Source organism: Columba livia, chromosome 8 (genome assembly GCF_036013475.1).
Source record: "Columba livia isolate bColLiv1 breed racing homer chromosome 8, bColLiv1.pat.W.v2, whole genome shotgun sequence".
In the NCBI taxonomy this organism is placed as follows: Eukaryota; Metazoa; Chordata; class Aves; order Columbiformes; family Columbidae; genus Columba; species Columba livia.
The window spans coordinates 8,116,129-8,139,684 of NC_088609.1; the positions used below are offsets into that span (position 1 = coordinate 8,116,129).

The 23,556-nt window shown below is 42.5% G+C and overlaps 1 protein-coding gene across 2 annotated transcripts in view; it reads right to left on the reverse strand.

Moving 5' to 3' along the window:
• Positions 1-6,566: 6,566 nt before the first annotated feature.
• The window catches only part of DARS2 (aspartyl-tRNA synthetase 2, mitochondrial), a 29,612-nt gene continuing 12,622 nt past the window's right edge, over positions 6,567-23,556 (reverse strand). For both annotated transcript variants that reach the window (XM_065071848.1, XM_065071846.1), the window contains 5 exons: positions 23,249-23,401; positions 22,181-22,399; positions 21,223-21,333; positions 20,932-21,007; positions 6,567-19,782 (listed from right to left, as the gene is read on the reverse strand). In XM_065071848.1, coding sequence (XP_064927920.1) covers positions 19,595-19,782; positions 20,932-21,007; positions 21,223-21,333; positions 22,181-22,399; positions 23,249-23,401 — 747 coding nt within the window. In that variant the 3' untranslated portion in view covers positions 6,567-19,594. The remainder of the gene's footprint in view (positions 19,783-20,931; positions 21,008-21,222; positions 21,334-22,180; positions 22,400-23,248; positions 23,402-23,556) is intronic.

Consider the following 23,556-nt stretch of genomic DNA (forward strand, 5'->3'; position numbering starts at 1 on the left):
AATTTAAGTGGAACCTCTTGTGTTCCAGATTGATCCCATTACCCCAGATTGATCCAGATTACCCCTTGTCCTATCATTGTTTGCCACCAAGAAGAGCCTGGCTCCATCCTCGTGGCACTCACCCTTTATATATTTATAAACATTAACAAGGTCACCCCTCAGTCTCCTCTTCTCCAAACTAAAGAGCCCCAGCTCCCTCAGCCTTTCCTCACACAGGAGATGCTCCACTCCCTTCATCATCTTTGTTGCCCTGCGCTGGACCCTCTCCAGCAGTTCCCTGTCCTTCTGGAACTGAGGGGCCCAGAACTGGACACAATATTCCAGATGTAAAACACAATATTCCAGATGTAAATACTTTTTCTATTCACCATCCAAGATTGAAAGAAGTGATCCTGGAACAAGCATCTGAAAATGTACCTTTTTTTTTTCCCCTGGATAGCATCACCCAACCATCTTGTACCCAGTTTCATCTACAGTCATGTTAGGCTGACTATGCCAAAAAGAATTAATATATTGTCACATACTGTCTCTCTCACAGCAGTAAGACCTTTTTATCTTGCCATAGCATGGTACTACGTTGGTTTGTGATTAAGAAAAACCATATGCTTTGCTTGTCCAAAATCCTCCAGCCTGCTTTTGGTTTAGATTATTTTTTCCTCTGTAAATGAAAACTAAATGTAATTACCCAGGCCCTCATTTATTCCTTCTAGAAGCAGGTACTACGGAGCTTTCACAGCAGTCAGATGGCCCACCTATCCACCATAATTTGTCAAAAATCACCACAAATGATTCTGAAACCACTTCAGCTCGCCTTTTATAAAATTCCTGGCACCCAGACAGCTTGAAACCACCTGATTTCCCAAGAGCCCTCTTGAATGTATTTTTTGTCTGCTATTCTAAGCGGAGATCTCACTATTTGTCATTATCACCAGCAGCGCTAGTCAGCACTTCTTTCTCTTGAGCTTTTCAACAGCGACGAGCATGGAGAGGAAAATAAAAAAGCAAAAAAAAAGCATTAAACATTTTGGCATTCTTGACATTTTTTCAATAGGTCTTTGTGTTCCCACAATCACCTCACAGGAACATTAGCAGTACGAGGAGGATGAAGGAAAGCGCTGACCTGCCCATTTGTCGCGCTTACCAGGGCTGCGGAAAGGAAGGGTTGTCAGAGGCATGGCAAGTATTTAGTACGTTAAGGGATCATAACAAAGCAAAAAGCGTTTAGAGAAATAAACTGATCCCAGGGCTACAAAGGGAGAATTGTGATTATTCATTTAGCACTTCAGGTCACTGTCACCAAAGGTTCGCCCCCTTTGCTCAAGAGAGGAGCTCTGACTTAAGCAACTGGGAAGAAAACAAGCTGTAATGCTGAAATAGAAACACGGACTTTAATAAAAAGATTAAGCCTCATTTAGCCATGCAAGCTGTACAGCACAGTCCAACACACCATCTATCAAATATTACATTAAATGTTCTAAATGACAGATGCCAACAGTTAAGTGGTAACGATTTGTGTAGTCTCCAGGTACCTTGAAGATGGATTGGGCTGAGCCCACGGAGCTGCCAGGACGCTTTGCCTCCCAAAATTCCTGTGCCTGCACCAGGGACCACAGCGAGGAATGGAATGGGAGGAAGTCATCCACCCATGGAGAGAAAAAAATGAGATATCAGCATGAGCAATCGTGGCTCCAGGGGAAAAAACGAGGAATATAAAAAGAAAATACCCAAAACAGCCCTACAGCAGCTCAAAAGCAAGGTCGAGTGAAACACAAGAGTTGCCAAAGAGGTCGTAAAAGTATTGCGCTCAATTAGAAACACCCAACTGCTCAGTGACAGCACGTTCGAGTCCTGAGTGTTGAAAGCGAGTAAAGCAACTCACCCACCCGAGCACCCTCATCGTCTCTGCTTTTATGGGGTGCACAAAGTCTTCAGCAGGCTTTGGTGAGACTTTTCCTCCATTTTATTTATCCTCCAGGTATGCTTGATAAATAAATGAACACTATAAATCAACTTCCATGCTAAATGACATTTTCTAGTTATGAGTTTGTTAAAATGCATAAAAATTTATATAACTGCACATCACGTGATGGCTGTTCTCCATAATAAAATGTGTAGTATCACAGCGGGTATATATAAACACACACTGTACACCTCCAGGTTTTAGTTCATGCTACTGCGGTAAGCTAAGGAAGAAGAAATAAACCAGCAACCTACTTTACGATCTCAAAGGGAACAGTAACCCCCAGGAGAACACACAAACATCTTCTGTCTGTGTCACTAGCTATTTAAAGTACAGCTTCAATATTTCCTATTGTTGCATGAGAGATTCTGATTATTTTGACATTTTTCAGTATTTTAAAATCTTTTAAGCAGGAGCCACGAGGTGGCAGCGTGAATTAACCACACATTGTTTTACTTCAGTGTCAGTTCATTCCTGTATTCCCCAAACCTCAGGCACCTATTCCTACTCCTCACCTGTGCTGTTTATGAGACCACGCAGTGTCCTGGACCCAAAAACTGGTCCTGGCTGAAATAATGAAGGGCTGCTCACCCAGCATCCCTCAAACGCTTCGATCAGCACCGCCAAGGATGCGCTGGGGATCAGAAAGGGGGGATGGACATGACCTTGACACGAAGAAAAAGGACTGCGGACTCAGCTTCCATTTAACCTCACAGGAATTGCCTTTCAGAGACTATCACTCCAGCTGAATGTCATCCTGACTACAAAGCACCTCTTCATATATTAATTTAGCACAGCTATTTAAATGGCGAGTCTACGTTTAATGGGTGCTTATATTCACTATTATTTATCTCATCTTCCACGAATGAAATTAGTAACAGCATGCCAGATATTTTCATGTGGCTCCTACAACTGCAGTAAAACCAGCAAGCAATCTCCTAAGGCAATGATGGGCAGAGCTTGGTCCTGCATGTTTCTGTGGCAGCTGTGCTAAAATTATGCTTCTCCCATTAAAACAATCATTTTACTTTCCCCCCTCCCTCTCAAATATTTGCCAGGGATTTGCTGGATCTCTCTTTAGTTATACAACATTAATAGTGAAAATATGAAATGAGAATTCATGGCTTTATATGCTTTTACTTTAAATTCTATTTAAAACATTCTTGGGATTTTCTCAAGCTCTTGCATTCCATGATTGCTTTTTAAAAAATTTTACTATGATTATGACATGCTACTTTTTATTTAAACTCCATTTTTTTCCCTTTGTTAAGAAGTATGGGAGGTTAGAGGTGAGTCAGCTGTCTATGCGAGTGGTTACAGTGTTCCTGGGATGCTCCGTCTGGGACAAAACCCTCTGTGACCTGAACCAGTCAGCCCATCATCCACCCACCTCTCCTGTATATTCCCTAATGTGTTTGTACAGAGCTAAATAAAACAAAATAAAAAGGCATTCTACAATTACCACAAGAAATATCACACCAATTTTGCCCTGGACATTATTGTTTTGCCACTCAAAGTGAAGTGATGCTGTTGGAAAGGATCAGAGACACTGGGTACCAACCAGCTCAGAGCATTGGCGCTGTAATTGCTGTCAAATTAGTTCTGTTCATGCTGCAAAAACACACAAAAAATCCCTACACATCCAAAACATTTAAAGCTTTTCTTTTACAAAACTGTACTGAATGTCTTTTTCTTTATACACAAATAATGCTCTAATGACAAGAAAAATTGGATAGATGACAAATGAGGAGCCTGCATTTCAAGGGACTGCATCAAAAAGCTGAAGCCTTCATCTACAATTCTCTTCAAATTGCTAAGCAGGCAAGTAAAATTCTCAGGACACAGAGTGTTTCAAATCTATCACTCTCTACATAGAGGATAATATTAAAATATCCAATAGCACAGTGTGATTGTTGTTCCAGAGAAAACCGCTATTGTACCTGTCCTGGTATCAACTTTTCCCAGAAATGTTTTTATATCATTCACTTTGGTATAATACCTGCTACTCGGGAAAATGCTAAATGTCACCAAAGCCTCCCCTTGGCTTTTTCAGGTACTTTGTGATCTTTTTGGGGTTGCTTGTTTGTTTTTAATAGTAACTGAGGTATATGGTTAATACTAGTTTTTGAACCAAAAAATAAAAGTTATCTACTACCTTTACACAGTACAGAGCAGAAAGTGAAGGTTGATAAATACACAGTAACTCATGGTGGGGGGAAATATACTCCAAACAGCCTACAATAGCATCAACTTTTGGTCACTTCAGCTGTCAATGGGTAAATGGAAGGTCACTGCTGGTAGGACAAGAAATATGCAGCAATTTCCACAGGAAGGCAGATGAGAACCTAAAAGTCTACAGCTTAAAATTCATGTGGTTGAAAAACAGAGGGTGTAAGTTTGTGAAATGATAAGCAGAACGGAAAAATATGGAAGGAATTTCAGTATTCATTCTTTCTTATGACCTAAATGGGAACGTTCCTCATGAAATGATCTGATGAGAGGCTTAAACAAGAGGAAGAACGTTTTAGGACAATGTAAGAGCAGAACTCATAGCTGCACGTCTGTGTCACAAAGACATACAAATACATTTGAAATATGATCAAATTAATGGGAGAACTGTCCATAACATTTTTCTTCAACTCTACTGTAGCACTTCACAAAGCATAAATACAGCCCTAGAATTATATTCAGCTCCTTGAAGGCAACCGCGAGGCTGATGTGGCCCCCAGTGAAAATGAGTTTGACATCCCTGATATAAAGGCAATCAAAACGTAACAAGCAAGCTGGAGCCTGATGGAGCATTAGAGGCAAATGCGACCAATCCAGGCTGAATGTATCTGTCACAGAGCTCTGTTTGCTGTAAAATTGTGGCTGGCACAGCTGGTGACTGCATGTAATCAACATTTTTTAATTATATAAAACAATGCTTAAAAAAATAAATAAATAAACACAAAACAAACTAGAACAGAAGCCCAAAATTAGAGCCCAAACATTTAGAGGTGAAGTCATGTGAGGCCGACACGGGGGATTTCCATCTGGTACCGCCAGTTGTCTGCTGCCAGCATGGGCCAGGGAGTGTTCCAAACATCCTCATGGGATGGATGTTACACACACTGACAACAGCAAACGTGGCCCAAACGCATCGTTGTGCAAGCAGCTAAAGGTATAAAGAAAACAGAGGAGGGAAACAGAAACCCTTCTATTTCAGGGATAAGCTCTCCTTACCTTTCCATTCTTACCATTATAGACTCTTTTTTGGAGGCTGCCTGTATTCACCAGATGCTGGACATCAGTGCAGCACCACCCAGTCCCCATACATGCTCCATTCCTCCTGCTCACACGCAGCAAAACTAGGTCTATAAATACCATCTAGCTCCAGAAGTAGTTTTCTAACCCCAAGTAACATTCTCTGTCTTCCACAGCACAGAGTGTCCTTACTTCAGGTCTGAGCTAAGGTCCCCGTGCTCTCCAAGATGAAGAAAAGCACACACAAGTGTCCTTCTGTCAGACTCAGGCTGCAGGAGAGCGATGACACAGAGCAGCAGCTCTCCTCTTGTCCTCATGGGGTAAAATAGGGGCCACAAATCCCGCTGAAACCATTCTTTGAAAATTTCTGCTGACTTGTTATGAATTATAACACTTCCCTATAGCAATGGTCAGTTTTCAACAGAACTGGAAAGTAATCAGCACCCTGAACCTCTGGGTATCTGCAGCACGGGATTACACAAACCTGCTGTGAAATTATATTGCAGTTTATCTGAAGAGATAGCTAAATACCAGCACTATATAGGATTAAACTCCAGTGTGAGTTCAGAAAACCATTCCTGTCTTTATGGCAGTTTATACAAAACCCTTGCAGTCAAGCTCACCCAAACCATCCAGGATGGATGAAATCAAATGCTGCCATCTCTCCCCAGTTTGACTCAACTTGAAATACTCTTGATGAGCTTAGAAAATTTTCAGAGAATTTTCAGAAATAATAAAAAAAAATGGGTTGCAGAGAATCCCACCAGCATGGTACATTTTTGTTCTGGAAGGGGAAAAAAAAACACTCAAACACACCAGAAACATACCTCTGATGATACAAAAGGGTGGTATGATATAACTAGAGGGTTGTTCCAGTGAAATGTATTGAAACATTCCCCAAGCCAGTTCCCCTATGGGTGGGGAATAATCTGTCTCTCCATTTTAAAAGTGTTTTGTTAAGATCTAACAGAGGAAAACCAGCAAGCTGGATGGGTTAGAGGAGCACAGAGGCCTTATGTACAACTCTGGCTTCTGCGAGAGCCCTCCTTGTACAGCCCAATCACCCACCCGCATGTTCACATCCTACCTACACCAGTCATTAAGCTCCCTAGAGTAGAACTCACCCAATCACCACATGTGAAAAAAACACTTGATCATCACAAGTCAATTGCTATCAGCAATTGACACATCTTCAGGCAACACCTGTGTCCAGCTGTCCATTCTGGTCCCAACAAAGGTAACTGCTCCTGGTAGGGCAGACAGACACTGGACAATTCGCTTGTCCATCATACATCACAGTGAAAAGAGGTTAAAGAAAAAGCAGAGGAGTCATGAGGACATGTGGAAATCACTGCAGGAATCTGGAGATAACGTATTTTATTACTAATTTTATGCACATACAAACTGTGGCATGGGAGGCAGCCCTGTGTGCCAGGGGATGTTTCTGGTAACAGCCGACAGTCTCATCAGTCCCTCCAACACAGGGAGGAGTCTGGGTATACTAACTGTATGACTACTCGCTCTTTCGACAAAAAGGAATAGTAAAAAGGCAGCCCCAAGGCCTTTGGACATTCATTAAGTTGATGGACAGAGGGGGAAAAACAAAACAAAACAAAAACAGAACCAAAAAAAACCCACACAACACACACAACCAGCCCAAACCAGGCAGCAATACAGATTCACCAACCTTTTCTTACACAGAACACCTCTAATGAAACGTTACTGAAAGATTAGCACTTAAATAGGAGTCCAGGACTTTGCATCTCCTAGGGCAGCTGGCGTGGCAACGTTTCTCCATAGGTTTGTCTCAAACATAAGAACAGAGGGGAGAGGCCAGGAGGGCTCTGAAAGCTTGTTTAGTGGTTATGCTGCAGCCTATTTTCAGCTGGTGTTTCTGACAGACACTGTGCTGAAGTAGTGGATTCAACATCTATTTTCAGGATCACAGACCAGATTTTCCCCAGCAAACAGGCGATACTGCTCTGCGGTATGACCATCCCTTATTTCCATGCATTTCTTTGCAACGCCTGTCTACTCTTGCTTTTCCTCAAATATTATACGCAGCAAAGCATGCCAGCCAGATCGTGGTTTAAAAGTGACTTTCTGTAGATCGGGCTTCCGCAAGCCCAAGTGAAATCTTACACAATACTCCCCAAAAGCCAAAATAATTAATTGTCTTCTCTGTGGCAACATCCACACAAACACTGGCAAATTCACCCCCTTGTATTTTGAAACACCGTCATTCACAAACCCAAGCACAAATGGCTTGCATAAAACTGGGATATATCTCTTCTAATCACGGCAGGACTGCAGCAGCTCGGAGGACGCGTTTTGTTGCATTTTTTTCATGGTAGTTAATCATAGCTGTGTCACACACTTGTAACTGCACTGAGTCCTCAATACAGCAGTGGGTAAACAAACATCACACAAACCAGCTCACAGAAAAAGGGATGTGTGGCCTCACAAACAGCTTGCTCACATGTTTTGACAAGTGCTCTCAAGAAAAACATTCCAAGCAGCGTTACATTTCTGCCAGAGCTTCTCAGAACATCAGTTACCCTTTGAACGCTCGATGATAATCCTAATTTCAAAAACTGGGACTCTTCAGATGCAAAGAGCATTAGCATTTGCCTTTGCAGTTACTAACCAAATGTTACACCAGCCCTTATTTCACAATTAAAATGAAAGTTCAGCACATTATGTTTACAGTTCCTATAAATAACAGTGTTGAGGGAGCGAAGAACTTTCCAGAATAACTTCTTTTCTGTGAGTGCATGTCCTCAAACAAGCCTCTGACATCCCTGCTTTGGGAACACAGATGATCCTCAAGTAAATTTCACACAAATTTAAATCTCAAAACCAGTAAAGAAACTAAATAACAAAACCCAGCATACTCTAAAAAAAAATCAGACCAAATATACATAGCCTTGTAGTAGCTGTATTCTGCATCACCACTTAGAAGTTAAGTGAACAGAAACATTTCATGTAACACTCAGAGGGTGACTCTCTTCCCCACAAAAACAACAACAAATTGTTCTTAACATGGATCTGCTTAGGGATCAAATTTTCAGCTCAGCTTCCCTCTGAAAGCTGAGCCTCCCTCCATTACTGCCAGCTTCTACTCAGGAGTAAAACAAAGGTGAATTAATTTCAAGCTAAGAATTAATAGCTCATATAATGAAAAAAATAAAGGAATTCACAGTATTTGGCTAGAATGAATACGAACACAAATCCAGGATTGTGTTGGTTTGGTTTTTTTTTAAACAGTATTTAACCATGCTCTAAGACTGATGATATAACATTAAATAGGGATTTAAGTTTTCTTTTACACACAGAACTACATCTTCTTATAACCCGCACAGCAGCAGCAAGTCAGCTCCACTGTTAGTTGTCTATGGATGGTACCTTTAGCCTGTATAAAGCACTAAAAAAAAAAAATAAAAACCTTGAGAAGCCACCTTGTCATTGTTCCTTATTGACCAGACAGTCCAATATTTAAAACAACAAAACAACCAACAGTGTACAGCACCATATATTATTATCCCACAGTATGAAGGTTCAATCAGCTGGTAACCCTTGGAGCAGCATAGAATCGGTGAGAATCTGCAGGATCTCCTGCAGAAGGCTGGAGCGCAGCCTCAGCTCAGACAAGAACTGCAGTCTGCCTTCTGTCCTCATGCAGATGTGCAGATGTCTCCCGTGGTTCTTCCCAGCTGGGACACAGCAGCTCTCACTTTTCTTCCCTTGCACCGCCTTCCTAGATTAGCCAGGTAATCTCTTCCTTCTCTTTTCCTCAGTTTCTTCACCTTCCTCCCAGCAATCCTCTGCTTTTGCCAACCTAAACAGAGTTAACACCAACCAGGGTGGGGTGTCTCTGCAGAGGGTTTGCTGTATGCTACAGCACAGAGCTGAGTGGTCTCGTACGATGCTGCTGGAGCCCATGTCCTGTTCCTGCACTGTGGCTGTTCTGGTGTAGGACTGGGATGAACAGACAGTTGTGGTGAGGAACTTGTTGCTGCAGCACTCACCACTGTAGCTGCAGGTTTGCAGGACAAGGCAGAATTCACAGGAGACTGGCAACCCCGCTATGCTGTCACAAATCTCTTGTCATTTCCTGGAGGGATCAGGGGTCAGAAAGAACAACTTGCAGCTTGCTCTTGTAGAGAAAGCCCAAAGCCAAGCTCAGTCAAAACCACACGGTCAGATAAAGTTTATTTACAAACTTCAGAAACCAGGACCACAGGCCCCAAAGACAGATCATCACCTCTTCACAAAGCATTACCAGGACAACTGTTGCAAGTGTTATAAACGCTTCTCTTTCCCTCTTTGAAGAGGGAACATAGCTGAATATCAAGTCCCTGTGGCAAGTCCTGGATGTTCTTGTATCCTTCAACACGAGACAAGCTGCTGGCTGAAGTTTTGCTGTGTTTTCTGTGTGCAAAGAGCTCTTTGCCCAGCACAGCACTGCTCTACTCTAACAGTCCGCAGCCAACAGAATCAGTGAGCATCAGTGTGAAAAATGCAGTTGTGATTCGTGCAAAGATGTTTAATGTTTACAGGTATAACCAAATGAGGCACGGACCCTGAATTTGGAAAAGGGAAAGGTGGTTAAGTTCTATGTAAAAAGTTATGAAGCTTGTTTAGGAAGTTATATTGATATTGGGAACTAACATTTTAAGGGTTAAGCAACTATGTAATAAGGGCCTACTAACAAGCTAACATTTTAAACCACATTATTAATATCTAGTTTGGAGCTGTATGTAACTACTTGTGCTAAAAAAAGTAGGACTTCATTAAATGCCGAGATAAGAAGTTTTACAGAACCAGCTGTGCAACCTTGAGGAGACAAGATAGCCAAGATTTACAGTAAGAAGGAGGCACCAGTCCGGTTCCAGTCGGTTTGGTAGCTTGGATTCCAACCAGTTCCTCCTAATGAGCCAAAGGTAAAAAGTCCACTGTGACGAAGCTGAAGGAGCCTTCATCCAAAGACCCCTAAAGACCCTTCCTCAAATTCACCAAGTGACATTGCGCAGGCGCAACAGGGGAGGGTCAAGGAGGGGAATATGTAAATGGTTATCTGAGACTCATTTTAATAAAAAGCGGGAAAGATCATGAATATGTATAGGCGTTTCTGGGGTCATTATGAATATGTAATGCCATACTGTATTTAAGCACACTTCTTATTGTTAAGGTGTGCGTGTTGGGCGGAGTGAATCCCCCGCGCACCCAGCGCTGTTTTGCTTATGCTCTAATGAACACGTTTAAAGAATACAATTAAGGAATTGGATTAAACTTTGTTTATCCATAGAAAAAGAGTAAGTTATTTATTTCAATTGGTGACCCCGACGTGATAACCTTGGATAGCTCACTGTTACCTCAGGTTCAAGGGAGGCGCCCCACTTTAATAGTGGCCCTTGGATTTGGGTGTGCGGAGAGCTACCAACGTTATTCAAAATTAAAGCATAAGCAAAAGAATTGAGCTCCCGGAGAATTACTGCAGTACACCCGTAATTCAACGTGCACGAAGACCCCAGCAGGAACAGCGGACTGTGAGTACTGCCGGGTCGGGTGGTGTTATTGGTGCTTGTGTGCTGAATGTGTGAGACGTAACGTAGTTACGAAGCGAGTGCGGAGTCCTTCTAAGTGCGTTTCCAATTTCCCGCGAGGGACTTGGCCACTGAAGGGACGAAGCGAAAGCACAAAAGAGTGAAAGAAGCACCATTTGGGATGGGCCAGGGAAAAAGTAAGTCCCTAGGTTCTCGGGATCCCAGGGGAGGGAGGCCCAAGAGGCTGAAAGGGAGCAGCCTACCAGAAATACCCCCAGACAGTCCCTTGGGGGTTATGCTAGAATTTTGGGATAAGGAGAAGTTTACTCAATGTAAGAGTAAAGAGAAAATGATTCAGTATTGTATGGTAGAATGGACTAAGGAGGAAATTAGACCTGATCACATATACTGGCCTATTTTTGGAACTTTTGATGATTGGATGTGTCAGGTTCTAAATTTATATGTAAATGGTAAAGAACCTTTTTGTCAGGAGGAAATGGATTATGCTGCCTGCTGGAGAGGTAGTTCAAAAATGATAGGATTGTATGCTCTCAAGAAAAAAGAGGATGAGAAAAGTTCCTGGGATCCGTTAGAGGCTTTGCCTCCACCGTATCACGGGCAACCCCCATCTCCTGCTGAAAATATCTTTACCGCTCCTACAGCTCCAGCCCCTCCTACCTCCCCCCCTTCAAGCAGGACAAGGAGTAAAACTATGAGTCAGGAGGAGCTAGAGGGTGAGAGTGAAGCAAAATTATACCCTCTTAGAGAAGTGCCTATGGGGGGTAATGTAGGGGGCATAGGGTTTGTAACGGCGCCCTTAAACACTGGAGATGTCAGAAATTTCAAAAAGGATATGGGGAAATTATTAGATGATCCAATAGGTGTGTCAGAAGGGCTGGACCAATTTTTAGGCCCCAATATATATACCTGGGAGGAACTTCAGTCTATTATGAGTATTTTATTTACTGCAGAAGAAAGGGAAATGATCCGAGTGGCAGGTATGCGAGATTGGGAAAGGAGACACCAACAAGGACCCCAGGGGGACCTAAAATGGCCAACCCAGAGACCTAACTGGAATTCCCAGGACCCACAGGGGAGACAAAATATGATAGATTTAAGGGAAATGGTTATACAAGGTATCCGAGAGGCAGTCCCTCGAGGACAAAATATTAATAAAGCCTTTAACGAATACCAAAGGCAGGATGAATCCCCCACAGATTGGCTGGAACGACTTAGAAAGAGTATACAGATGTACTCGGGATTAGATCCCGAATCCCCTGTGGGTGCCACATTATTGAAAACTCAGTTTGTAGCTAAATCTTGGGGGGACATAAGAAAGAAATTAGAAAAGATAGATGATTGGCAAGACAGGGGATTACAGGAGCTTCTGAGGGAAGCACAGAAGGTGTATGTGAGAAGGGATGAGGAAAAGCAGAGGGCAAAGGCAAAAGTCTTAGTAGCTGCAGTGAGGGAGTGCCAGAAAAAGGAAGATAACCTGCCACTTAGGGAAGAACAGAATTCACAGAGAGGGAGAGCAGCCCCAATAAACTGGATGCCTAGGAACAGACCACAGGGAAGGTCAGCTCCAGTAAACAGTGTATCAGTTAACACTGGTCAACGGGAAAGCATTCCTACTTGTTATTATTGTGGGAAAAAGGGGCATATACAGCGGGTGTGTCTAAAAAGGGAGAAAGATGAGAAAATGTTTAAAGAAGATGAATAGGGGTGTCAGGGGCTCTATTTGTTAGGGGCCAAAGCGACTAACGAGCCCTTGATAAAACTTAAAATAGGCCCCTATCATGAAGAAATAACATTTTTAGTAGATACGGGAGCAGAGAGATCCACAGTACAGCAACTTCCTAAAGGATGCTCATTAAGTAGAAAAACCGCTTTTGTAGTTGGGGCAAAGGGAGAACCCTTCAAAGTCCCTGTTTTATGTGACGTAGAAATAGAATCGGAAAATCAAATTTGCCTTAATGATTTGTTGTTAGTATCTGAAGCTGAGAATAATTTGCTGGGGAGGGACTTGATTGTAGCTTTAGGGCTGACCATAGGGGTCGAGCAGGGGGAGTTGAAAGTAAAGATTTATACCTTAACCTCGAATGATGAAACAGAGATCAATCCTGCTGTGTGGTCAGCTCCTGAAACCATGGGAAAATTAGAAATAGAACCTATAAGGATAGAAGTAATAGACCCGGACACTCCAATTCGAGTGCGCCAATATCCTATTCCCCTGGAAGGAAGAAAGGGATTAAAACCTGTAATAGAAAGGTTGCTAAAACATGGCACCTTAGAGCCGTGTATGTCTCCTCATAATACCCCAATCCTGCCAATCCAAAAGGCAGACGGGACATACAGACTTGTTCAAGATTTAAGAGCAGTAAACCAGCGAACTAAAACCCGATTTCCCGTAGTGGCGAACCCGTATACGTTATTAAATCAAATATCTCCCGAAAATATTTGGTATAGTGTAGTGGACCTAAAAGATGCGTTCTGGGCTTGTCCTCTAGATGAAAATAGTAGAAATTATTTTGCATTTGAGTGGGAGGACCCTGACACGGGGAGAAAGCAACAGTTAAGGTGGACTGTGCTGCCCCAGGGATTCACTGAATCTCCCAACCTGTTCGGACAAGCACTGGAAAAATTATTGTTAGAATTTGAATCACCTTTGGGGGTGAAACTCATACAATATGTAGACGATTTATTAGTTGCTGGAAAGGAAGAAGAAGCAGTGCGAACAGGGACTATTAGATTACTCAATTTTTTGGGGGAAAAAGGACTGAGGGTTTCAAAAAGCAAGTTGCAGTTTGTGGAGCCAGAAGTAAAGTATTTAGGACACTGGCTAGTGAAAGGGCAGAAGAAGTTAGACCCAGACCGAGTGTCAGGGATTATAGCCTTGCCTGCACCAAAAAGTAAGCGAGAAGTCAGGCAATTGCTGGGATTATTAGGATATTGTAGACAGTGGATAGAAGGCTATAGCGAGAAAGTAAAATTTTTATATGAGAAACTAGTAATGAACTCACTCAAATGGAGTGACAAAGACGAAGAACGTTTGAGAATATTAAAAAACTCTCTGATGACAGCCCCTGTTTTAAGTTTACCTGATGTAGGGAGACCATTTCAGCTTTTTGTAGAAACAACTAACCAAACTGCATATGGAGTACTGACCCAAGATTGGGCAGGCAGCAAGAAACCTATAGGGTATTACTCAAAATTATTAGATCCTGTAAGCCGAGGATGGCCCACATGCTTACAAGCTTTAGTGGCAGTAGCTTTGTTGGTAGAGGAAGCTAAGAAAGTAACATTTGGGGGGGAATTAACTGTTTATACCCCACATGATGTAAGAGGGATCTTACAACAGAAAGCAGAGAAATGGTTAACAGATAGCAGGATGCTGAAATATGAAACCATTCTCCTGAGCTCCCCTCGCTTAGAGCTGAAAACAACGGGAGCTAGGAATCCAGCACAATTCCTATTTGGAAATGTAGCTGAATCTTCTAAACATGATTGTGTGCAAGTGATAGAATTACAAACTAAAATCAGACCCGATTTAGAAGAAGAGGAATTAACAAAAGGAGAAAAGTATTTTATTGATGGGTCTTCAAGAGTGGTAGACGGGAAACGAAAATCGGGATACGCGATAGTAAATGGAAAAACTATGAGCGTTCTTGAGTCAGGATCTTTAAGCCCTGCGTGGTCAGCGCAGGCTTGTGAACTTTTTGCTCTATATCGAGCATTAAAACTTTTAAGAGGGAAAGAAGGTACCATATATACAGATTCCAAATATGCTTACGGAGTGGTGCACACATTTGGAAAGCTTTGGGAAGAGAGAGGGCTTGTTAACACTCAAGGAAAGGGGCTAGTACACCAAGAGTTAATAATCAGAGTGTTGCAAGCCCTGAGGGAGCCCTCAGCTATAGCAGTGGTTCATGTAAGGGGGCATCAGAGAGGAACAGGGTTAAGAATTAGAGGGAATAATTTGGCTGACCAAGAAGCCAGGAAAGCAGCAGTGTTACCTTTAAAACCAGTTGTTTTACAGCCTCTGAAAGAAGGATCAGAAAGTACAGGAGAGAAGTCATTCACTCCAAAAGAAATGCAAGAATTAGAAAAGATAGGAGCACAACTTAAAAATAATAAGTGGATATTACCAGATAATAGAGAAATGGTTCCAAAAAGTTATGCTAGGGTAATTTTACACCAGTTGCATCAGAGAACTCATTGGGGAACCCGAGCACTGGGTGATCAATTTCTTAAGTATTTTGGGTGTTTTGGGCTATATGAACTAGCGAAACAAATCACCCACGGGTGCATGACTTGTCAAAAGATAAATAAAGGAAACATGAGGAGGGCCCAAGCAGGGGGAAGAAAAACTGCATATAGACCTTTTGAAAGGATCCAAGTAGATTATACAGAACTTCCAAAAGTGGGACGGCACAAATATCTGCTAGTTATAGTGGATCAGCTAACACACTGGACTGAAGCCTTTCCAGCAGCGAGAGCTAATGCTCTGTTTGTGGCCAAGATATTGTTAGAACAAATCATCCCCAGGTTTGGGATGATTTTGGCCATTGATTCAGATCAGGGAACGCATTTTACATCTAAAATACTAAAGGCTGTAGTATCTGCTTTAGGCATAGCCTGGGAATATCATACTCCATGGCATCCCCAGAGTTCCGGAAGGGTAGAAAGAATGAATCAGACTCTGAAACAACAACTATCTAAACTGATGATTGAAACTCAATTATCTTGGATAAAGTGCTTGCCTTTAGCTTTACTGAACATAAGGACAATGCCTAATTCAGACACTGGCCTTTCCCCTTATGAAATGTTGTATGGCATGCCGTTTACTCAGTGGATGCCAACATCTCCTCCTGAAATTGAAGATTTATCTTTCCAACACTATGTGATCATGGTAAACAAAAATCAAAATGAACTGAGAGAGAAAGGGATTTTAAATCAGACTCCGCCTTTAGGGTTTCCGATTCATAAAATACAACCTGGGGATAAAGTACTAATTAAAGCCTGGAAAGAAGATACTCTAACTCCACGATGGGAGGGGCCTTTTCTTGTTTTGTTAACTACAGAAACAGCAGTTCGGACTGCAGAGAAAGGATGGTCACACGCCTCTCGAGTTAAAGGACCCCTGATGGAAGAAAGAACTTGGAAAGTAACTCAAGGACCGGGGGAATTGAAATTGAAATTAACACGGGATCGGTGATGTAACTACTATCAGTATTGTTCATATGAATGTCCAGCATAAATGAAAATCAGAATGTTTTAATAGTTAAGCATGTTGAACTAAGTTGTATATGTAATTCTCTTATCTGTATTGGATGTTTAGGTTGTAATGAACTGTGGTATAAGCATATCCACAAAGGGAAATTACCAACAGGATTGTGTAATAAGCATTTAAGAATAGAAGATAAGGAAACCAAAGCTAGATTGAGAATTCTAACAGTCACTGGAAGAATACAAAAAGAATAGTGAAGAATTATGGAAGGCATTTACTAAAGGGGTGTATGGGAATTTAGAGAGTCCACCAGTGATAGGAAGAGTAGAGTGAAAAGAAAGAAAAAAAAAAAAAAAAAAAAAAAAAAAAAAAAAGAGATAAAATTTCGTGTCGTCCTGTTGCTCCTGGCCAAGAGTTTGCAATACGATAAAAAGTCATCACCTAACGGCAAAAATAGGAAAGGCGGGAACACTACCCTTGCTGCCGAGAAGATGATGAACTCGGCTGCCAGCTGCAACCTGGTAGGCCAGAGAGGCAGAGGGTGTAGAAACCTGGACCTGATCCTCTTGCTAGGAGTGGTGACTTATTGTTCCCAACTTAGCCTGGCCAATCCCTGTACCAAGTGCTATGAGCGCGTGAGAATAGGACGACTGACACAATATGTTCTCAATTATCACACTCATGTTAATTCTGGATGTTATGATAGAACAAAATTGGAAAAATGTGAAATCCAAGGGCAGAAGTTATGGGTAGCAACTAATCTAGGGAAAGGTGGACTCGGTGTAGGCTCTGTCTCCTGCCCTAGGGGAGAACAGAGTATCTGTTTTTCACAAACTGGTATGTGGGGCTATTCAGATGGAGGGGGAGTGCAAGATCAGTATAAGGAGGAGTTAGTAAAGAGTGCTACTCAGGAATTGAAAAGAAGGCAAGAGAAACAGAAAGTGGTGCAGAAAAGCAGTGATTGGTATGAAGAAATAAGGCAAAAAGACAAGGGATTACAATTACCAACAGTAGGGAAAAACCTGTTTATAGACCTTATGGAAAAGATAGCCCGGGAATTAAATGTCACATCATGCTGGATATGTGGGGGGTCTCAAATGGCAGAGCAGTGGCCTTGGAGAGGAGAGAGTGTAAGCCCAGAAGGATTACTGGTATGGAACAGAACTCATGTAACTCGAGAAAAAAGACCAGAAGGATGGGTATTAAGTCACTTAATAATAGGGCAGATATGCATATCAAGGGATGATGGTAAACGAGATTTTACTGAATACGTTGGACAAACCCCTTGTAAGTTAGTGTTGCGGGCAAATTCATCAAATACTTCTATTCCTCCCACTTGGTGGCCAGGTCCACCTAATGGATATTGGTCTCGAAATTGTAGTCTGGGAAATGAAACAATATGCTGGAAGAATCAAAGCAAAGCAAACCCCTTTGAGGAAATTGGGGATTTAAGGAGATATTGGCGGAATCCTGGCTCAACCGATATAAACGAACCATGGAAAGCCCCTGATGGGTTATTTTGGATATGTGGGAATAGAGCTTATAATGAGTTAATGCCTAAATGGAGAGGGTCCTGTACAATAGGGATAATTCAACCAGCATTTTTCCTTCTACCAAAGGAAAAAGGGAGTCATCTGGGGAAACCTCTGTACGAAACTTTAAACAGAGAGAAGAGGGGTTTAATAAATGCTCCCATAGGAGGAACGCAAACTTGGAAAGATGATGAATGGCCTGCGAAAAGGATAATTGAATACTATGATCCAGCCACCTGGGCCCAAGATGGAAGTTGGGGATACCGTACCCCAATATATATGTTAAACCGAATTATCCGGTTGCAAGCAGTGGTTGAAATAATAAGCAACCGGACAGCTGAGGCACTGAATCTTATAGCAAGACAATTGTCTCAGACCAGGGCTGCAGTGTACCAAAATCGGGTAGCCTTAGATTATCTTTTAGCTGAAGAGGGGGGCGTCTGTGGGAAATGGAATACTTCTGAGTGTTGTTTGGAAATAGATGATAATGGGGAAGCTATAATGAAAATAGCAGAGGAGATAAAACGAGTTGCACATGTACCAGTACAGAAATGGAATTCTATACTAACTAACCATTGGTGGGATGACTTATTTGGGGGAGCCTGGTGGAAGAAAATAGGGTTCATGATATTATGCGCATTTCTGGGTTTACTGTTTGTACCATGTATGATCCCGTGCTTTATTCGGTTAATACATTCAGTAGTCCAAGGCATGCAAATCTCAGCTATGCCTATAGATCCTGAAATGGCAACAAAAGGAATGGGGCATAAATTGATGATTTTAAAAGATAACACCAAACTGGACCTAGCTGCCGCTAGGCAGGTGCTGGCTAACTTTGAGGCCAAAGCACGAATCAATAGGATAAAAAGAAAAGGCGGGAATTGTGAAAAATGCAGTTGTGATTCGTGCAAAGATGTTTAATGTTTACAGGTATAACCAAATGAGGCACGGACCCTGAATTTGGAAAAGGGAAAGGTGGTTAAGTTCTATGTAAAAAGTTATGAAGCTTGTTTAGGAAGTTATATTGATATTGGGAACTAACATTTTAAGGGTTAAGCAACTATGTAATAAGGGCCTACTAACAAGCTAACATTTTAAACCACATTATTAATATCTAGTTTGGAGCTGTATGTAACTACTTGTGCTAAAAAAAGTAGGACTTCATTAAATGCCGAGATAAGAAGTTTTACAGAACCAGCTGTGCAACCTTGAGGAGACAAGATAGCCAAGATTTACAGTAAGAAGGAGGCACCAGTCCGGTTCCAGTCGGTTTGGTAGCTTGGATTCCAACCAGTTCCTCCTAATGAGCCAAAGGTAAAAAGTCCACTGTGACGAAGCTGAAGGAGCCTTCATCCAAAGACCCCTAAAGACCCTTCCTCAAATTCACCAAGTGACATTGCGCAGGCGCAACAGGGGAGGGTCAAGGAGGGGAATATGTAAATGGTTATCTGAGACTCATTTTAATAAAAAGCGGGAAAGATCATGAATATGTATAGGCGTTTCTGGGGTCATTATGAATATGTAATGCCATACTGTATTTAAGCACACTTCTTATTGTTAAGGTGTGCGTGTTGGGCGGAGTGAATCCCCCGCGCACCCAGCGCTGTTTTGCTTATGCTCTAATGAACACGTTTAAAGAATACAATTAAGGAATTGGATTAAACTTTGTTTATCCATAGAAAAAGAGTAAGTTATTTATTTCAATCAGGAACACAAACCATCTGCTAGGGAAGCTGACACCATCACTTCCAGATGGGAGAAGAAATACTTTACAAGGGACACAGAAAGAGTGGGGAGTTGGAAGAAAACAGATCCCATCTTCCCTCCTGTAGGACACCCTAAAGCCAGTCTCAAATGTCCTATGCTAAAATTGTTATTTTCTTTTGCTCTTCTACTTCTCCTTACTATTACTGAGCCAAAGGTGAGTTCCTGTCAGGGAGCCCTTGCGTCTGTTTCCCATTCAACCCTGAAACTGCCATGGTACAGTGCGATTGCACTGCCCCCTCTGAACTGAATTCTAGTATTTAGAAGCTGTAACCACCTCTGGTTAAACAGATCAGCTTACATCACTGGCTCTAAATCAGCTTTGCTTCGCCTCTTTTTCTGCAAGAGGCCAGGAAACCTGGATGTGATATGGCTCTAGTTCTTCTGGAGTGACATAGTCTGGAGCACTGCCCATCAGGTCACGTCCCCTGAAGGATTTGGGAAAAGCGATGACATCTCGAATACTTGGAGCATCAACAATGAGAGAGATCAGTCTGTCAAGTCCTAGAAGCAGAAAACAAACGGGTGAATCATTTGCATTATGGTGCTACATTACTTCCTCCAAGTCAGAAAAATCAGAGAGGTGGAGAGATAATATTACTAAGCTTAAGGAATAAAACTGAAGCAAATAAAGCAAAAAAAATAATCTCAACCAGTAGCAGAGAAACAGACTGGCCTCAAGAGCAGAAATGCCTCACAAAATAAAGTCTTTCAAGATCACAGAAAGTTCTGCAACACACAAGGACTGCAGGACAGAGACAGTGCCTTTGCAAAGACAGCTTAACAAAAGCAGGGCAGCAAAGTGGCAGGAACACTGTCCGGGCTCTGCTCAACTGCTCAAACAAAGCTCTCGATCAAGCAGTTCTGGAGAACTACGTCTAGGAGGAATTAAAAAAGAACAAGAGCCTCCGGGTGACTGGATGGATGGAAATCACACTGGAAGACGACAAGTCAAAACGCCACCTTTGTTTTTTGTAGCGGTTGGCTGGTTGGCTTGTTTTGGTGGAGGGATTTTGTTTGCTTGCTTGTTTTGGTGCAGGGTTTTGTTTGTTTTCTTTTTTAAAAACCACACACTTTCAAGGTTCTAGGGAAACAAAATCTGACATTATCCAAATTTAGTGAGCAAAACAGACAGGGAAGAAGGGAAGCGAGACTGAAGGAGAAAGCAAGGTTGTGGCAGTGAGCCAAGGGCATGAAACATGAAGTGCCATGCTGTCCCAGGCCTCTAGGCATGCAGTACAGCGATCCTGTTCTGAATGCACAGGAACAAGAATAGAGATGATCTAACCTTAATGAATATACTGTTTGTAGAACAGCAGATAAGAACCATCATTAGAGCCACCAATAAGTGATTTGGTCCTTGCGTAAGAACTAAACCACACTAAGATGTTGGGTAGGAACAGCAAAACATTCTGTACTTGGTGCTGAGACCTCTGTTTCCTTCTACAAAGCTGCTACAGAGACAGAAGTGCTATGTAAGCTCACACAGCGTTACCATGTTGGTGGTGTCACACAGCAACACTGTAACAGCCATGTCCATTAGCAGGAGACAAGGCTTTTGCTAACAAGCACGAGGCTTGTTCCCTGAGATCTAATACGCCAAAAAAAAAAAGTCATGATAGACACGCATCTGGAAAGCTACAGAACACTTACCTAAAGCAATTCCTCCATGAGGTGGAGCTCCAAACTCCAAAGCCTCAAGCAGATGGGAAAGCACCTCAGAATCCTCCTGCAAAATTACATAAGTGTCACTGACAAACAATGCTCTTCTTACTATCAACGTAAGATGCAGGTATGATGAAGTCATCCATCCCTCAGGGCTAAGACTTACTTTTCTTTATCTGAGAAGCACACAAGTGTTTCTTTCAGAATTTGAAGTGGATATTTAAACTAATTAATCCGTTAAATCTCCAAGAGAATACTAGAGTCATCTGTAGGCATTACCTTCAGCACTTTCTCCAGCACAAAACGCTGTTGTTCTGCACTATGAATTCTGATGGAGCCACCTCCAACTTCACTGCCATTCAGCACGAGGTCATAGTGCTGGCTACGGACCTGCAGGAAAATAAAGAACGAGCACCTCAGCAAGGCTGGGGCACAGCTGCATCTGCCACCAACTTGCACACAGACAGCAGAGACAGTGGGAACAAAGCTGTGAGACACCACAACACTGCTCTCTCAGAGGCACGTCGCAGTTCAGGTACCAGCCCTATGGGAGACACAGACTGCTGCTGACGGAGGTAGGAACAGTACAAATCCTTCTGCAAAGTTCACCAAAACCTGAAGCGACATGGGGTGGATCAGAATATAAGATTCCTCCACCTAAGCAACTGTTTCCTATATGCTTCTTTTGCAGAGGCACACATGGATATTTACCACTCAGTGTAACCTGAAAGCCATCTCTTCCAGAAACATATAATATGTAGTCAGTAACATGAAACAACACCATTTTTACTGTAAAAACAGATTGTGCTTGCCCAGTTTCCCAGGATACACAGCTGTAAGAGAGTCAGCATAAGCTGAAGAAGAAAAGGCTCCAGGGAGACCTTAATTTTGCCTTTCAGAACTTAAAAGGGCCTGATAAGAAATATGTGGACAGACTTTTTAGCAGGGCCTGTTGCAACAGGACAAGGGGTGATGGTTTTTAAACTGAAGGAGGGGAGATTCAGGCCAGACATGAGAAAGAAATTTTTTACAATGAGGGTAGTAAAACACTGGCCCAGGTTGCCCAGAGAGGTGGTGGATGAATCATCCCTGGGGACATCCCAGGCCAGGCTGGACAGGGCTCTGAGCAATGTGAGCTGGTGAAGATGTCCCTGCTCATGGCAGGGGCTGGACTGGATGAGCTTTGAAGGTGCCTTCCAACCCAAACCCTTCTGTGATTCTATGATAAGTCAGTTACCTTTGTGGGATCAGAATAGAGGAGGTTGGTGTCTGAAGGGTGAGGAGCAGTGAAAGGGTGATGAGCAGATTCCAGTTCAGTGGGATTCTCTTCCTTGGGGAGGAAGAGTGGAAAATCCACCACCCACAGAAAGTGAAAAGTCGCAGGATCACGGAGCACCAGCCCAGCTGCCTCAAGGATGTCAGCACTCTCCAGCCGTAGGCTTCCTAACGCAGAGCACTGCAAAGGAGAAGGGAGATAACAAGACAGAGCAATTTTACCAACAGGGAATTCACTCAAATACCAACCCAGGAAAGAGTGTTCCACAGAGGTAGTGTCACAGACAGCACCAGTTGCAATGCATTGTTGCTTTTGCCTTGTCTCCTAAAAGACATCGCCTTCCTGCTGATGCAGTGGAAGCTCCAGGGTTTGACAAAGAAAGGCAAGTAAGGAGCTGGAAAGCTCATTTTCTTCCATCCTCACAGAACTCTCCTTGACTAACCTCAAGAGCTACACAAATGTGGATTAACTGGGGGAATACAGGTTAAGATTTGCACTTTGCACATAGAGAAGTAAAGGCATAGAAAGAGAATATGACAAAGTTTTGGCTATAAAGCAAAGCACAACACCTTTCCATAAACCAATGCTTGTTTTAGGCGAACACAGAGAGGGGTAGGGATAGAATCGACCATCACTGTTGCTAGTAAGCAGCTGTGCAGCTGTGCTTCACTCTTGTCATCTGCTTATGGGAGACAAAATTAACTACTTGACCTTGTTTTCCAACCTCTGTTTGATGCTTTAAAAATTAAGCTAAGGTAGGAGGAGAAAAGGAGGTGCTCATTTGCTCCTATTTTATATTTCAGCCTTCGTTTCAGTAAGGAGTTATTCCCAGAATTTGACTGGAGGAAATAAAAACAATAGGTACATTTCATGCCTTATTTGCTGTTGCTATAGCTTCAGCTCCAGAGCAACACAGAATTAGATGATGACCTACTTTAATAATAAGAAGAATTAGACTGAGGTCAGATAACATCGGAGCCATCATCATCAACATTCAAGTCACACAGCTGCCCAAGAAACGCTTCCTACCACTTGCTTGTGTTCACCAGCAGCCAGCAGTACCACATCGTCCACCTGCATGTTCAGCGCTTGGATAAGCTCCGACTGCTGCTTCTCACCGAGAAACTTGGTAAGCAGAGACTTCAAGCTTCCATCAGGCCTGCGGATAATTTCCATGATTTCCTAAAGAAAGACAAGAGTATGTTCAGCCCAGTGCTGCCCTCTCTTGCCTTGAAGCATCACATGCTCAGGCACTGACTCTCAGCTATTAAAAGCTGCTCTTCCGCTTTACTCTGCCTGCAAGTGCCTTTATACACATTTTGTTATTCACAGTTTCC